Source organism: Psittacula echo (assembly GCF_963264785.1).
Source record: "Psittacula echo genome assembly, chromosome: 4".
In the NCBI taxonomy this organism is placed as follows: Eukaryota; Metazoa; Chordata; class Aves; order Psittaciformes; family Psittacidae; genus Psittacula; species Psittacula echo.
In genome coordinates, this window is record NC_137738.1 from 117994590 (window position 1) to 118008657 (window position 14068).

The 14068-nt window shown below is 47.7% G+C and overlaps 1 protein-coding gene across 1 annotated transcript; it reads left to right on the top strand.

Annotated features, from left to right (window-relative positions):
* Positions 1-7386: 7386 nt before the first annotated feature.
* LRRN4 (leucine rich repeat neuronal 4) lies at positions 7387-13473 on the top strand (the record flags this gene model as incomplete). Its single annotated transcript, XM_080615971.1, has 4 exons — positions 7387-8071; positions 9148-9352; positions 10779-10916; positions 12009-13473. The coding sequence occupies 4 exons, from the start codon at positions 7387-7389 to the stop codon at positions 13471-13473; spliced, it is 2493 nt and encodes an 830-aa protein (XP_080472097.1).
* Between the last annotated feature and the right edge of the window lie 595 nt (positions 13474-14068).

A 14068-nucleotide genomic window follows, 5' to 3' on the forward strand; every position in this document is an offset into this window, starting at 1 on the left:
TTGTACAGCAAATCTCTGTTAGAGCCATGCAATTCTGTTAAACTGACTATTGTTTAAGGTCAGCATTTAACAGGTCGAAAAGTGAATAAATGCATATTTAAAAGTTACATTAGGTGTCTAACACTTGCACTGGGTACAGCAAACATTCCATTAGTGTTTCAAAGTCCTGCAGACTGAGCTATCACAACCAAGTAGTGGTTACACAATGGGTCAAAAATGTAGCACCCATGTCTACCTTCATCCACTTAAGTAGTTCCTGGAAGCCAGAGGAGCTACCAGACACCTAAGCCAAAGCACTCATTCTGGCAACATTCAAAATGTTCGTCTTTTGAGGAACTTTGTTCATCACCAAGTTGAGTAACCGCATACCAAGTTAGCTGCTTGCTAAAAAGGCCTCTTGAGTATAGACCTTCATTTTCTGTCCCTGTTACTCTGTTTCATGGTGACATCTAAAATAACTTGTTCATGAGTGAGGAGCATGTAGAAATGATCTTACTCCTGTATGTAATGCAGAATGTAAAGAGGTTACTCAGTGATACTGTGCCTGAGGAACCAGGGCTGCAGGAGCCAGCTCTGCGTGCTGGAGGGGCCACACACATCCACCAAGTTAGAAGAAATCTGGTTCTGCCCTGCAGTGCACAGTGATCAGTAAAGCAAAGAGAGAATGAAGCTAAGAGGTTTTGGACAAACCAAAACTGGTTTCACGTATCTAAAGAAATACAATGGACCGGTCATTATCACCATGAGTTGAAGCAGAAATCACTGCAGGATTCATATGTGTCACTGGGAGTAGACAGCCCTGATTTTGCTGTCCCATCAGGCACATTCCCAGTGCCTGTCAGCAGGCTGCAGTGAAATCACTCCCAATTTATGCCAGTTTAAACCAACCACAGCTTCACATTTTGCAAAAGAAAGGGTGGATACAGCCAGCTTCCCAGCCCTCTCTACTTCCCTCTCCTCAGCACTTCTTACCCAGGGGCTGAGGGACCATCCAGTTTTGCTTCAGTAGAGGATTTACCCACTTCTCACTTGTTTGACACAGGCCAAATATTTTCTTCACAGTGTGAAAACGAGCCATAACAATCTAAGCCCAAACACTTGCAATATTTAAAGCCTTCCTAAGGGTGCCATGGCAGAACTGAACACACATCTTAGTGCCAGCATTTCTTCCACAGCCTTATCCGAGGCTCAGCTCCTCTTTGATTCTGCAGCCAGGATCGTGAACATGCCCTGCATTACAGCCCTCATTTGGCAAGGACAGACTCCCATGAATTGTTGGGAAGCACAGCTCCATGCTTGCCACTCTCGGAGCAGAGCTTGTCACACAACTCTTGCATGGAAGCCCTGTAGTTGCCACCTGCTGTCTACAGGATCTGAACCATGACTGCAGAGATACAGGAACGCTGGATGTAGTTATTAGCAAAGCACGCAGCTCACTTTACTGCTAAGCACTCACATGAGCCTCCTCACAGTCCAAGCTGTCTGCACTGGGATTTCTGAGAAACTATCCAATATTTCCGTTCTGTTGCTGCCGCTCCCTCAGTCTCACTCCATGTGTCACTGCCTTTCAAGAACAGACTGCTGCCAGCTCAACCAGCCTGGCTGTAAGCCTCACCCTCTGTCATTTTAGCTTTATGGGAACCATCCCTTGCCGCTGACCTCTCTCGATGTTTCTTCAGAGCACCAGGTATCATTTCTTGGTGTCATATCTTGGAGTATTGTGTGCAGTTCTGCTGTCCTCCATATAAGAACATGGAGCTGTTGGAGCAAGTCCAGAGGAGGCCACAGGGATGATCAGGGGCTGGAGCACCTCCCGTATGAAGATAGGCTGAGAAAGTTGGGGCTGTTCAGCCTGGAGAAGGGAAGGCTGCATGGAGACCTCAGAGCAGCCTTCCAGTGTCTGAAGGGGGCTAACAAGGATGCTGGAGAAGGACTTTTCATCAGGGACTGTAGTGACAGGACAAGGGGTAACAGGTTCAAACTAAAACAGGGGAAGTTTGGGTTATATCTAAGGAAGAAGTTCTTTACTGAGAGGGTGGTGAGGCACTGGAATGGGTTGCCCAGGGAAGTTGTGAATGCTCAATCCCTGGCAGTGTTCAAGGCCAGGCTGGGCAGAGCCTTGGGTGCCATGGTTTAGTGTGAGGTGTCCCTGCCCATGGCAGGGGGGTTGGAACTGGATGATCTTCAGGTCCTTTCCAACCCTAACTATTCTATGATCTCTATGATCATTTCTCTGTGCTCCACTCACCTTGGAAGGTTTTTCCACAATAGGCGAGGAACACTTAGGAAAGGAATCTGGTTTTGCGCAGCTGTTTCGGTGCTGTGTGTGACTGTAGTTCTGCTTCCTACAAGCAGCCCTGGTAAGGTTGGAGCAGGAAGGCACTACCCAGGCACACCTGCACCTCTGTAATTCCAGGCTGGATACATGGGCAGCTCCCAAGAAGAGGCTTGCAGCCTGTTCTGCCTGGCACCTGCACCAGCCCTCTTGGGGCCTGCCACAGCATCAAGCCACCTTCCATCCCACCCCACATCACCAAGCGTGTCCCAGCCAGGCTCCAGACATTCCCCTTCATGCACACAGGGTTCCACACCCACCTTTACTCACGCAGTAACCTGATTAGACTTGGCTCTCACTTGTACCACCTGATTTATACGCAGCACTAAAGACCACAGGCTCACAGGTCTGTAGTATCCCAGTTATTAATTGCAGGGTGCCAGATGTGGGAGATGTTTTCCACAGAGTGAAAGCAGGGCAAGGGTGTCTGCCCTCAAATTTCGCAATGCAGAGATGAAGTCCTGGAGCGGAATGTTGTTTAGATCAAAACACAGACCTTTAGGAAACTTACACGTTAACTACAACCCTGTTCTGTACATGGTGCTTAACTAAACCAAAGTCAGGTCAGGGTAAAACACTACCCGTGTCAGATGGCTGCTGTCTGTGCTTACATCAAATTCCATAAGGGATTTCACTGCTGCCTTTAGCGTGTGTTACGCAGCAGGCAACACACACACACCCCCCCATAGTCTTCTGAAACCTCGGGCTAAATAATCCTGTTCTTTGCATTCTCTCCCTGTTCTCTGTAGGAAAATGTCTTGCTTGTGCTTGCTCTGTGGACCAGCCTGCAAAATACTTTTCTTTTGCTGGTTTTAAAAGCCACTCTCCATTTTTTTTTCAGGATATTTTCATTCTTAACCATCACCTGGATCCCAGCCAGTGGGAAACATTCATCTCTTAAACTTTACAGCCTGGTACCATCCTCGCCTTCTGCTTCTCCCCGTGCTGTGCTCTGCTTATCTCGGTGTCACTAAGGAATGCAGGGCTCACCCTGAGCATTCCTGCAGGCAGAGGGGTTTTGTGCAGCACTGAATCAGCCCCAGGGAGGGGGCATCTGTTTCAGCTCTTTGTGCATCATCCACGTGAAAAGACTGACAAAAATGCCTGCCTTTACTAAACATTCCCCCAGGTTGCCACCGAAACTCTTGGAAACAGAGAAAAAAGGAGAAGAATAACCTGAAGAAAGACAGCGGCATGAGAACAGGCCAAAGTGACTCATAAAGGGAAAACTCTGCATGCTGCTATCAGATGATTTCAGAGAAACTGGTGAGAAAGGGCTGCTGTCTGCCCTGGGGAACCTTCACCAATACCTGGGCAGCTGTTTGGGATGTAGTACCACAGCAGTAATATTCCATATAATTAAAGTTGGCAGCTAGGCAAAGAGCTGGGAAAATACAACGCCTGCCTCAAAAAGTGGGCATCCAAAAGCAGAAACAAAGGTGGGAAATAAAAAGCTCCCTTTCCAAGGATGCTCTGCTGCCTGCAAGAGGTTCTCTGCATCACTCGGAAATCAAGCGCCTCTGGGCAAAGGCTCCACCTCCCTTCACCTTCACTGAAGCGAGGGGTCCACTTGCTGGGCTGCTCTTCCAGTCTTAAAAGGCTTGTCTCAGTCTCTCAAATGAAGTCAAGTAAGGTTGAACACGTTAGAAATAAGGCAGCGTTTGGCTCACCAGGTTTCATGGAGTAGCTTCTTTAAGAGATTAAAAACACTTAAATAACCAATGACCAGTCACTGTCTGTAAATACTGAGCTAAGGGCAGCAAACACAACACAGGTACTTAGCCCAAGGCAGAGTAAGGCCACCTCCCTGCTTCCCAGCTTTCCCAAAGAAAGCCAGAGGGAAGGCAAAGCTTCCAGCTGCCAGAGCTGGACTTTCCTCCTATTACCCCAAATTCCTCAGATTTTTGTAACCTGCTCCAGTTTGCCCTTTGAGCCTCAGACACTGCAGACCCCTGATGGTACCTGTTAGTGTGCACGTGCCCCTGTGCAGGGCCCAAGCGCAGGCCTGTGAGCTGCTCCACCAGGATTAATCTGTGGGATTAGCCCCTTGTTTAGGAAACTATTTGTCTTGCCTCAGAGCCATTCCACACAGGAACAACATGTACATCCCACCCAGCCTCCCAGGGAACCGCAATGGCTCCAGAGAGTCCTACTAAAAGACCGTATCTTGTTCTGTGGATGTTCTGGTGTTTTTCAAGGCTCTCTCCTCAGGCAGATAATGAATGACATGGTCAATAGATAAGGTCTGTACATGCAGGCTCAAGGTTTTGGGAAAAACAAGACCTTTATCTGCACTTGAGCACTGAAGCATACAGGTCTGCGTTGCCTTCATGTCATGGATCTAGTTTGTTGTCCTCAGGAATGAAAAACACTGACTGCTGCTCTCCCTGGTAGTTTTAATTGTCCTAAAGCAGCAACTGAACCATCACCCTTTTGCTTTTACTTTGGAGCCATCTCTTCCAGTTCATCCATTCCTAGTTCCTGGCTTTACAAACAGCTCTCAACCAGCCTAATTATTATTTGAATTGTGGGAATGCTGAGAAACCCAGCTCAGGGCAGGTTCCTTGGTGGGAGATGTTTTACACTGTCAGCCTTACTTATCCAGCAAAGGATGAGAGAAGTAGCAGGAAGGGAATTCTCTCAAGCCATGCGGTACAGCAGATGCAGAGAGAGAACACAACCCACACACAGCAGGACTGAGTGATGCCTCCCAAATCCATCACATGCAGCACGAGATGCCACAGGCCCTCTCCATCAGCCAAGAGAATTCCTCTCTGCAGGAGCAGCTCCTGACATTTCACAAAGGGCCTCCTCAGAAAAGTCATTTGTCCCACATGAACACTTCCAGGACTCACTCCCAAGTGCAGGAGTTTTAGAGAGAATTATAAACACTTGAAGCCTTTTACTGGCGCCCAGAGAAAGCGACCCAAGCCCATGTCAGCAGACACAGCCTTGCCTTTACATCATCCCGACCTGCCAGCAAAGAAACACGGTAATTCCTCTCCCTTCCCCCGTCAGTGGCAGACGTGAGAGTCGGGACCAAAGACACTGCTCTTTTCCCTTTCCCCCTCTCTGCTTAGACAAAGAGAGAGAAGCCCTGCCTGACTGTTGGGAAATAAGAGCCTTCCCACCCACCTCCTGCTAGGGCCAAGGGAGCGGGAAAGCTGCCTGGAGCCACCCCCTCTCCAGGCTGGGGAAAAGCTGGATGCGGGGGAGCGCGCCTGGAACAAACCTCGGCTGCGCTTGTGGGCAGAGCCGCGAGCAGGGAAAGCTGGGAACAGACAAGAGGCATTTCACGCTCCCGGCTGAGTCACCCCCGTGTATAAAATCAAGGCCGGGCAGTGAGAACCACGCAGAGCGGAGGCACGAGGTGCCGGGACTTCGGGACAGGTATGTGCAAGCGGATGCGGTTTAGAGGCAGGGACTCAGATTAAATCTAAGATCAGCAGCTAACAGTCCAATTCCTCCCATCCTCTCCTTGCCATGTGCTGGAGAGCAGGGAATCCAGCAGCTCCAATGGCCGGGAAGCCCTGAGGGTGCTCAGCTCTTGGACTGTTCCACATGACAAAAAGGACACAGGAAACCAAAATACACTACTTTTGCTGGTCAAATAAACTATTTTCCTGGTCCTCACTTCAAACCTGGGGTGGCAGCAACAGATGATGTTCTGCGGAAGCCCTGGCACCATACAGGGGCTTGGATTAAGTCTGAGATATTTCATAGCACATAGGACTTAAGTCACACCCCTACACTGTAATGTGTTTTTGGATGAGGAATGATCATCATGATGCCTGGCAGCACAAAGACTCAGCAAGAGCAGCACTAGTTCTGGGCTGTGGTTAGATAACCTGTGCAGCCTTGGACAAGTGATTTAGGACTTTTAATCTTTTTTGGAATGACAAAGACATTTGGTGGGGTGGGGTTGGGATGAGGGAGCACAGAGGGAGTTGTAACACTCAGTAACACGCTTCTTGGTACGCAGGCCTTGGGGCCCTGATCCACGAGTGCTCTCAGTTTCTAAACACTTCCACTGAAAGGTGGTTCAGGAGCTGGATTTTCAGCCCATCCTTTCCCCAGCAGTTGGGGTGCATTGAATGATGTGCGGCACTCACATGCAGCAGGGCCCCAGCCCTGCCACCGCCTGGCAGGCAGGCTCCAGGGCACTGCAGGAGCAGAGGAGGGCGAGTCTCAAAGTGCCTTTGGGGTCCCCACCGTGGCTGTCACTCAGAACAAGGCTGAACTGCCCTGGCAGAGCCTACACAAGCCCCAGGGTTTTGATGTTTCAACTTTGTGAAGGGAAGGAAAGCCCTTCCTAACACAGGAAAGGCTTTTTTTACCTGCCCACCCCATTACAACTCAGCCCACTTCGGGCTCCCATGTCCTTTACTATCTGACAACCCTCCCCTGCCTTTGGATGCACACATTTCATTTATACAGAAAAAATCCCTTGGCACACTCACACCTGATCCCAGCCCTGTTGCTTGGGTATCACCCCATTAGATAGTTCTTCCCAATGGGCTGGACACTGCAGCATGACTGCCATGTAGAGAGCAATACACAATAAGGTATAGAAGTCAAGTCCCATAACATGGTGATACCCTCTCCTGCAGCTTGTCCAGTATAGCACCAACTGGTATTTTTACACTGGAGTATCCCTGTGCTGCTGGGGAGTCCACCTCTGACCCTGTTGCTGGGCTGGGTGCCAGACTGGTACTGAGGGTACTGGTGTGGGAGCCAAACACCTGATAACAGTTTGGTTGCTTTCTTCATGGAGAACTGTAGGTACGCTTAGAACTGCACGATGCTCCTGTCCCCAAAGGTTCTATGATTACTTAGGCTTAATTACAGGAGAGATACTAATTATCACTTCTGCTGTCTGGATGCAGTAGGAAAGGACTTACAAATGCCTTCACTTTTACATAGCTTGGTACTGCCTGGAGGGATTTTAATTTAGCTCTTAATGCTGATGTTTTGTGATGTTTTGTTTTCTCCTTCCTGAAACAAAACCCAAACAGATCTTGCAAGTTCACTGCAAGCCACTTAGGAGAAGGATGTTTTCATGCTTGCTCATTCTCTCTCTGCTGGTGGGGAACACTGTGTCCAGCCCAGTGAGCAGAGCACAGCCTGCAGCATCCAGGGACGTCACCCCCTTTTTCCAGCTGGCTCAGGAAGACCCTTGGGAGAACGTTAATCTCACCAGCATGCCCTGTGAGGATCGCAAGAACAGGACCTGGATCACCCTGCAGCTGACCAACAGCAGCCTCACGGCTTTCCCTGTCTGCCTTCCAGAGGCACTGGAAACCTTGGATCTCAGCAACAACCTCTTAGAAGAGATGAATGGCACAGAGATAGCAAACCTCCCACGGCTGCGTGTCCTCTCCTTGAGGCAGAACCAGCTCTGGTCAGTTACATGGGGATCCGAAGCCCTCAGCAGCCTCCTCTCCCTGGACTTAAGCTTTAACAAGCTGTCATCTGTGCCATCATGCCACAGCTCTGCCCTGCCTAACTTGAGGTGGTTGTCCCTGGCTGGAAATCCACTGATTGAAATCCAGCCTCTGGCTTTCTCCTGTTACCCTCAGCTACAGTTCCTGAACCTCTCTGCAACGCTGCTGGGGCAAGATGACAGCAGAGGAATTAGAGAGTCTGCTTTTGCCATCAGCACATCTCCCAGTGAGGCCACAAACAGGCCTGGAAACATCAACGTGCTTGATCTGAGCAGGACCTTTCTTGAGAAAAGTAAGTTTCTGGACTTCCCACTGTAAGCATGGGGCTTGGTAAGGCTGGGGGAGCATTAGACTTGCACAGACCAGACACCATGAAACAGGACTGCTTGTCCCAGTGTAGTCACCCATCTCCCTCCTAATCCCACTGTCTGCTACTGGCAGTCATCCTGCTGTCAGCCCTGAGATTAGTTGGGACACACACAGAGGAGGAAACTAACCTCTCTTCCCTGACATGCTGCTGAAATCTTTGTCTCTCCCCTCATTTACACTGTGCCTTATACTGCTGCACTAAAGTAGCACAGAGAGAGGCTTTCTGTGTCGACTGCAACCGGCCAAATCATTCCGCACAGTGAGACAATCCCTGCGCTGAGCAATGTACAGCATGATTTGTCTCTGTCTGCCTCCCCTGGCAGCCTCAGTTTATAACTGAGGTGCTGAGGCAGACAGATGTCGGATGCCTTGCCCAGCTGCTTTCAGCCTGGGGCATATACCCACTACTTTAGGGACTCCTCAAGCCAGGTTTCACCGCAACTCCTAACAGATACACCACCAGAGTTCTGCCATGAATTTCCCTAATCCCCGTTGTGGTACTGAGTTACGTAACTCAGTTGTGGGATGGAAAGGGACTTTTGTGTAAGACCTACACAAAATTCTTTCAGTTTCATGTCTCTCAGCTCTTTTTTCTGTACTAGGACAAGTAAGATACTTGCCTTTCTCACACCAGTCACAACTGTGTACACCTCCCTAATCTCCCCCCATCCACCACTTCTCTGAGCTGAGAAATCCCTGTTCATTTAATCTCACCTAACAGGAAAGCTGTTCCATATCTCTTATCAGCTTTATTGCCCTTCTATCTTCCCTTCTTTTCCTCTGCCCTACGACAGCATGACCTGTGGGTAACATTACAAAAACGTGTTTGCACTGGTGTTTATACACTGCTGTACTGATGTTCTGTTCCTTTCCCAAAGAGCTGCAGAAGACCACAGAGATAATTGGTTTATCTCTATGAATTCAAACCCTTTTTTCTAGGCAGAAAGCCACAGGAATGCTCTGTTTAGGCAACAGGTATAAATCTTTTCTCTGCTTCAGTTCAACCAGAGTGGACCAGAGACTTGCCCAAGCTCAGATCACTTCACCTGACAAAGATGTCACGGTTAAGAAGCCTCGATACTGACTTCATCAAGTCCATGCCTGCTCTCCAGGAGCTGAACTGTCAAGACTCCCACTTGCTGGCTTTCGTGCAGACAGAGATGTTTGACAGCGCTCCTCATCTGAGCCAGCTCTCTTTTGAGAAGTGAGTTGTTTTCTGTTCTGTTCTTCCTCATGTCACGTTGCCTTTGCCTCACATGGTGCCTGGGAGCTGATTTGTATGCAGTTTGCTTGTTATCAGGTATTTAGGAAGGAGGTATGGGCTTGCGTGCTGTGCTCAGATATGCCATGTAAAGCCTGTGATGGAGGCTTGATACAGCAGAAGAGCTGATACGGCTCAAAAAGGTAGTATGAAACTCACAGCACAGTTACTGGTTGCTTGAGATCACATCCATCGTGCTCCCACTCTTCATCCAATGAATGAATTCATCTAGCACTGGTTAAATTAGCACAGATCCACTGAAACCCACTTGTGATGCAGCCCATGCTTCCAACGTCTACAATGGCAATGTCTCACCAGAGGAGAAGCAGGTCACAGGTCACTGAGGATCTGTTGCCTTAAAAAGGATGGATGCTGGATGAAATCTGCACCATGGAAGCATTCAAAAATCCTGTCCCTTCAGCTTTTAGTGTGAGAGATTAATATAGTTCCTTGTTCAGCGTTAGTAAAGGCAATGGTTGGGTCCTTATCCTAGAGGTAATAAGAGCAGATAAACTGTACACAGAACAGTCAGCAAAAAGGAAAAGATTTGGAGAGTATCTTCAAAGATGTCTGTAGTACGGGCCCAGATTATAAGGGTATCAGAATACACATACTTGGGCATTGGCTGTGGTCTAGGAACCAGTTTCAGGAAAATAAGGCCATTTAAGCAAAAAAATACCAACCCCAGTGGATTCCATCCCCCACTGAACACAGTACTTTACAATAGCTGCAGGAACACCAGTTCAAAGTGCTGAAAATCCTGACCCAAACTTAAAAAAACAAAGGAGTAGCAGTTAAAGTCTCAGACAAAAGAGAGCATCTCCTGAGCACTCTGCAGGGAGGTCACATTATCACTCTTTGTGCAGCTTAACAGTAAAGGTAAACAAGGTCTTCCTGTATTAGTCATTCGACTTTAGTAGGTGAGAGTCTATAGTATTAAAGAGGCAATTAACACGACAGAGGATGATTGGCACAGAGAAAGCCATTACAAGCAGCGTGAGAAAGAAGCTGGAGAAATGGCATAGTAAAAAGTGAAGCTGAATGTGGAACTTAATGGCAGAGGGGAGATCGTGTTTTACAGAAGACCCTTGCTAAATGCCAGGTCCTTTCCCTTCCAGCTGCCATCTCCCAAGGTGTTACCCCTTAGGATGCTTTTGTTATGCTTTAATGCACAGCAGGTACATGGTGCAAATTGGAGATGGGCAGGCATTAGCCTGGACGATAGTGCAGAACAGTGGTGTTGATAACTGACTGCTTTCAAGGGAACTGGGAATATTGCTTTGTCTTACACGTGCTGGGATACTAAGCACGCTGCAGTGCTTGGAAGGTGTCTCAGAGTTTGCTAATTATTGCATTTGTCATCTTGTAGCTGTAACCTGAGTTCCTTTAATCCTTGGAATACCAATTCCTCTGATAACATCATCATCAACTTGTACGGAAATCCTCTGATATGCGACTGCCAGCTCTCCTGGCTGCTCTCCAAGCCCAAGAAAGTTGTGCTGCAAAAGTAAGTGAGTTCAAGGAGTTTAAGTAATGCTCTTAAAACACAACTTGAATATGTCATTCATTTGGGGACCAAACACTGACTACCATATCAGTTACTCAACTTCCTTCTGTGTGTTTCCCTTCCACAAGAGGTAGAAATGCAAAGTAAAGTCCCCTTCAGGGACAAAGTGTGGCTGAATTAGAGTTGAATGTGGACAAAATTCAATGGGGACAGCTAGAATAGTATAAAGTGTTGTTAGCTGTGCATTTACTTTAAGATGTCTGTTACCCAGAGATAAAAAATGAACTGCCTTGGTGGGCCGGGACTGGGAGCAGGAACTAAAAGACTTTGCAAGAACTTTAGCACATCATTTCCTCCATGTATTCCCAAAGCCTGCATCAGCACAGGCAGTCAACAAACACCCTTGCAAATAGCACCACTTGTCACCTATTGTTTCCATGCTCTCCTAGGGTTTTACAGAATAATTACAATAAACTGTACTTAAAAGAAGTACTTTGCATATGTATGATGTCTCTGCTATTTGAAAGGCCACCAAGAAGGTCTGTCAGAGAGAGCAGGGAAGTAGATTGTTTCTCACCGGGATGGGCTAAAAAAAAGTAAAGAAAGAACTTACTCAGACATTGAAAGGCTTAAAGAAAGAGCTTAGTCATTTAAAAGTACGTCCCATGTCAGCACAGCTCCAGCTGCCTAAACCAGCTGGCTTAAGGATCTTGGGGACCCTGTTACATCTCTGAGTGTGTTCCCTTCTTAGTGTAGTATTAAAGTCTGATCCTTCACAACAAGTTGCCTTGACCCCATCACTCTTGCTAAGGTTTGCAATCCTTGTACCAAAGAATGCTTCCTCTCAGGCAAAAGATATTCCTGCACCTTAGAAAAACAAAAAGCCAGTCAGCTAAACTCCCAGTGCTGTGGAAAGCCATCTGCCAAGCATAGGACTACTGTTATCATAACCTAAGTCGGGTCCAGCTTTCAGGTCTTCTTTAATGTAAAGACTGGTTTTGGACAGCAGGTTGCGAATTCCAATCCAAGCTGCCTTACAAGAGCTTGTTATGTACTTGTGGATTGTGTCTATTCTGCTTGTTCCCTCTGCAGGGCTTGGGAGACATTTTGCTACATATCCCAGGAAGGCTGGGGCAGACCTTCAACATCTTTGTCGCTGTTAGAGCTCTACAACAAATGCCAGTCTGAGAGAAACATTACGCTGCCCAATTCAAACACACCCTCTCCAGAACATGATGCTTTCAGCCTCACCAGTAATGATGCCACTACCGTAGTAACAACAACAGACTCTGCTCCACTAACCCAAGACGCTTATATCAGCTCCCTCATTCAGATGAGTGTAATAAGCACAACTGCAGCCAACCCAACCGAGCTGATGCTCACGAAGGCCAGCAGTTCCTCCCACAAGGAGGAGGCAGTTTCCAAATCCATGAGCACCTATGAGAAGGAGGCAGTTTCCCAATCCACGAGCACCCGTGAGGAGGAGGCAGTTTCCGAATCCATGAGCATCCACAAGGAGGAGGAATCCATGAGCACCCATAAGGAGGAAGCAGTTTCCAAATCCATGAGCACTTCTTCCTTGGTGTCTGTAACCACCTCCCCGGGTTTTCTCAAACTGTTCTATGATCAGTCCTCAGATCATGGCTCCACGAATCCGACTGAAATAGATCAGCTAAAGACAGAGCTCAGACCAACCACCTCAATGTTTCCCCAGGAAGGCACATCCAACCAGCCCACTACTGATTATTCTACCACAGCAATGGGAAGCCCCAATGCCAGTGATCATTATCTTCACTCCTTTGCTCTTTATGTTGAGGAAGGTACAGCACAAACAAGCCTCCCACAGCTGAACTCCACAAGGACCACTGCTCGCTCACAGCCTGCATCCACCAGATCACTGATACACTATGTAGATGACTACGACTATGATGAACAGTCAACGCAAACCCCAGTGCAAGTGCCATACACCTCCTGTGACTACAATCCTTGCAGGCACCTTCAGAAGCCGTGCAGTGAACTTCAGAGAGAATCCAGATGTTTATGCCCTGGCATGTCGAGGGAGGATGAGGTTCCTGATGCCCCGAGGCTCAGAGAGGTGTCTGAAGTCACGGACAGCTCTGCACAGATACGCTGGTGCGCCCCAAATTCAGTTGTTCACACCTATGAGCTGATGTTTCATGCCCAAGGCAACGAGGACAGACAGCTTGTCCTGGACAATATTTATTCCACAGCAAGGCAGCACACTCTGTATAATCTACTACCATATACCACTTACCACATTTGTGTGACTGCTTCCAACAAAGCAGGGTCAAGCCAGACATCAGTGCAGGGAATTCCAGGTAATTCATGCACTAGATTTAAAACAAAGCCCAGCTACAAGTCTGTCTTTGCTGCTCTGTCTGCAGCAAGTGGACTCTTTCTCATTTCCACAATTATTTTGTCTGTATGCCTGTGTAAGGCATGCAAAAAGCCTCAGAGCGAGCAGTATGGTACACACTTAGTCTCTTATAAGAACCCAGCATTTGATTATCCGTTAAAACTACAAACCAGTAATTAGCTCTGAGTCACTGTTCTGCACATTCCAAGCTCATTGTGTCTTATCACCTTGGTATGTTTGCCTGAGACTCTCCAAAGGTCCTTCAGCAAAACTATGAAACATTAGACTTCATTGCCCTTATGTTTCTAAGGGACAGAAAAACACACAAAAACTAATAATGACGGTAGTCAAACAGAAGAAAGTCTTTGGATTCTTGGCCACGTGCTAAGCAGCAGCAAACCTGGACACTCACCTTGAAGAGCTGTATGATCACTTACAAATACACCAGCATGCGTTTCACACGGCGAGAGGCTGCTTTGCCAGCTGTCTGCCTCCAGTCTCCCTCATGGATACAGTGCTGAGAGCCATGACCAAGGTGAATCTAGCTAAGATAGACTCTGCTTTTATCTTATAAATGAAGTTGGCCTTTCAGTTTCTTCTAATGTCCATATAAAGGTATTGCCCAAAAAGAGAGTATTACTGGAAGGAGTGAGAGAAAGATCTCCTTGAGCTGAGTGGCAAGGTGCTGTGCAAGTCTAACTCCATTAAATAACTCCAGCAACTGCTCAGCCCAACTTCAGGAGAGAGAAACATGAAGATTAATTGTATAAAAGGA